At 29.1% G+C, this 1,980-nt stretch overlaps 1 protein-coding gene across 1 annotated transcript; it reads right to left on the bottom strand.

Annotated features, from left to right (window-relative positions):
• Positions 1–568: 568 nt before the first annotated feature.
• On the bottom strand, positions 569–1,765 carry LOC112794252 (ethylene-responsive transcription factor ERF098-like). Its single transcript, XM_025836353.2, has one exon. The coding sequence runs from the start codon at positions 1,680–1,682 to the stop codon at positions 1,257–1,259; it is 426 nt and encodes a 141-aa protein (XP_025692138.1). The 5' UTR covers positions 1,683–1,765; the 3' UTR covers positions 569–1,256.
• Positions 1,766–1,980: the final 215 nt, after the last annotated feature.

The following is a 1,980-nucleotide window of genomic DNA, read 5'->3' as shown; positions in this document are numbered from 1 at the left end:
TTAAAACTTCCTTCACTTTTCGCAACGATTTTGAGATATTTTTGAGAGATTTTGCTTGTTGTTTAAATTTTGAGCGTTGCGGTTTCGATTGAGAGAAAAGAACCGTCTGCACTAGTCAAGAGTTGATCGAGGAAGCATGTATTTATACGTAATCTAAACTGATGGTTGTTTTTGTTAGGTTTGAACCAATTTGTATAAACTTGTTATTTATATAAAAACAACTGTAAGTAATGTTTGGACATAATTTAAAATTTTTAGTTTGGATATACAATTAAATATTAAGATGAAAGAAATAAAAAAAAACAAAATTAATATGTTTATTTTTTTATTTTTTAAACTATCAAACATATTATGAATCTTTTAAAAAATTTAACAATTTTACAAAATTCTAAACAAATGAATTTAATAAAAAAATATAAATTTGTAAAAGAAAAAGTTATATCCCTTTCTAAAATTTCTTTGTACAAACACACTTGATTTAGTCAACCAACTGGGGGTAGTTTCATCGGAGTTGATACCACTTTAGTTAGGCCGTTAAATCCTGGTCTCTTAATGTATTTAAAAAAAATTACGAATGTAAGAATGTAGTATTTAATTTATTAAACAGGATAATAAAATTTCATATATATATATTTACATAATAAATATTTAAGTTTTAATATATGATATTATTAAAATGATTATTATTTTAAGTATTATATTATAACAAATTTTACCCATTAGAATAAATATATGTGGTCAAGATTTAAATTAATTATATAAAATATAATAAATATATGGTCAAATTAAAATTCATATGAGAAATAGAAGTACTTAATAAAAAGTGTTTAAATAATTAGTTCTCTTTTAAAACAAAAAAATAAAATAAAATAAAAAGCATAAACTTAATTCAGTCAACATCATCACGTGAAGTATTTGACAAGTGCAGAAAATGAAGAGAAAAGTCACACAAAAGACAAATAAACAAAAATTAAAAAGTGCGGTTTCCCCCTGAACATCAAACCTCCAAATATGAAGGGACAAACACATTTATTAATGACTAATGTAAACAACAAAAATATTATTATCATTATTATTATTCAAATATAATATTATTATAATTCAAAATGATATATCCTCCGTGTTATTAAACGCATAGAGAATATGTCATTCTAAATACGATAATAATTATATTTAAGAAATAATTTTTTTAGGAAAATAGAAAAGATAAGATTTTCCTCCCAAGCTAATTAACGAAGGTTCTGCGCGCTCTAAGATTAGTATTTCCTTCTGTTCCTTTCTTCTTCTTCAAGAAGATCCTCCAAAACCTTATTGTCCAAACATTCAAGCTCAATAACTTCCCTACGTTGTTGTGCACTGGAAGAAGAAGAACTTGATCCAATGGAAGTAGAAGTAGAAGAATAATAAGAAGAAGAAGAAGAAGCTATAAATGGGAGATGAGAATGATATTCATCCGGAAAATTAAGGATGGCAAGGCCACCTCTTAAAGCAATGGCGGCTCGATCATAAGCTCTGGCGGCTTCCTCAGCCGTGTCGAATGTCCCAAGCCACATCCTTCCGGTAGGCTTCGATGGATCCCTTATCTCGGCTCCATACTTCCCCCACGGCCTCTTCCTCACGCCGCGGTACTTCGTTTCTTCGCCGCGGCCGGAATCTTTCTCTGGCCTATCCGCATCCGCCATGTAGCTACTCTTACAACTAACTAATTTTAATAAAAGAGACAAACTTTTGTGCTCCAATTTGGTAGGATCAAATGTTTATTGGATTTTAATAATAAATATGAATCTGTATATATAGGTAGTGATGGCTTATATATATATATATATATGAGAAAACTATTATTGCGTCACGTTTTTTGATGCAAGTGTTGCCATCATCAGAATAGAAAGATGACTATTGACTATATTCTTACAAGGTTTTTCACTTTTTTGGCGAGAGAGTGTATAAATTCGATTCTTCGACAAGGGTACATAATAAGGC

Source organism: Arachis hypogaea, chromosome 4, assembly GCF_003086295.3.
Source record: "Arachis hypogaea cultivar Tifrunner chromosome 4, arahy.Tifrunner.gnm2.J5K5, whole genome shotgun sequence".
NCBI lineage: Eukaryota > Viridiplantae > Streptophyta > Magnoliopsida > Fabales > Fabaceae > Arachis > Arachis hypogaea.
Note: the sequence above shows the minus strand (reverse complement) of the source record. Positions and strands in the feature narration are given on the sequence as shown.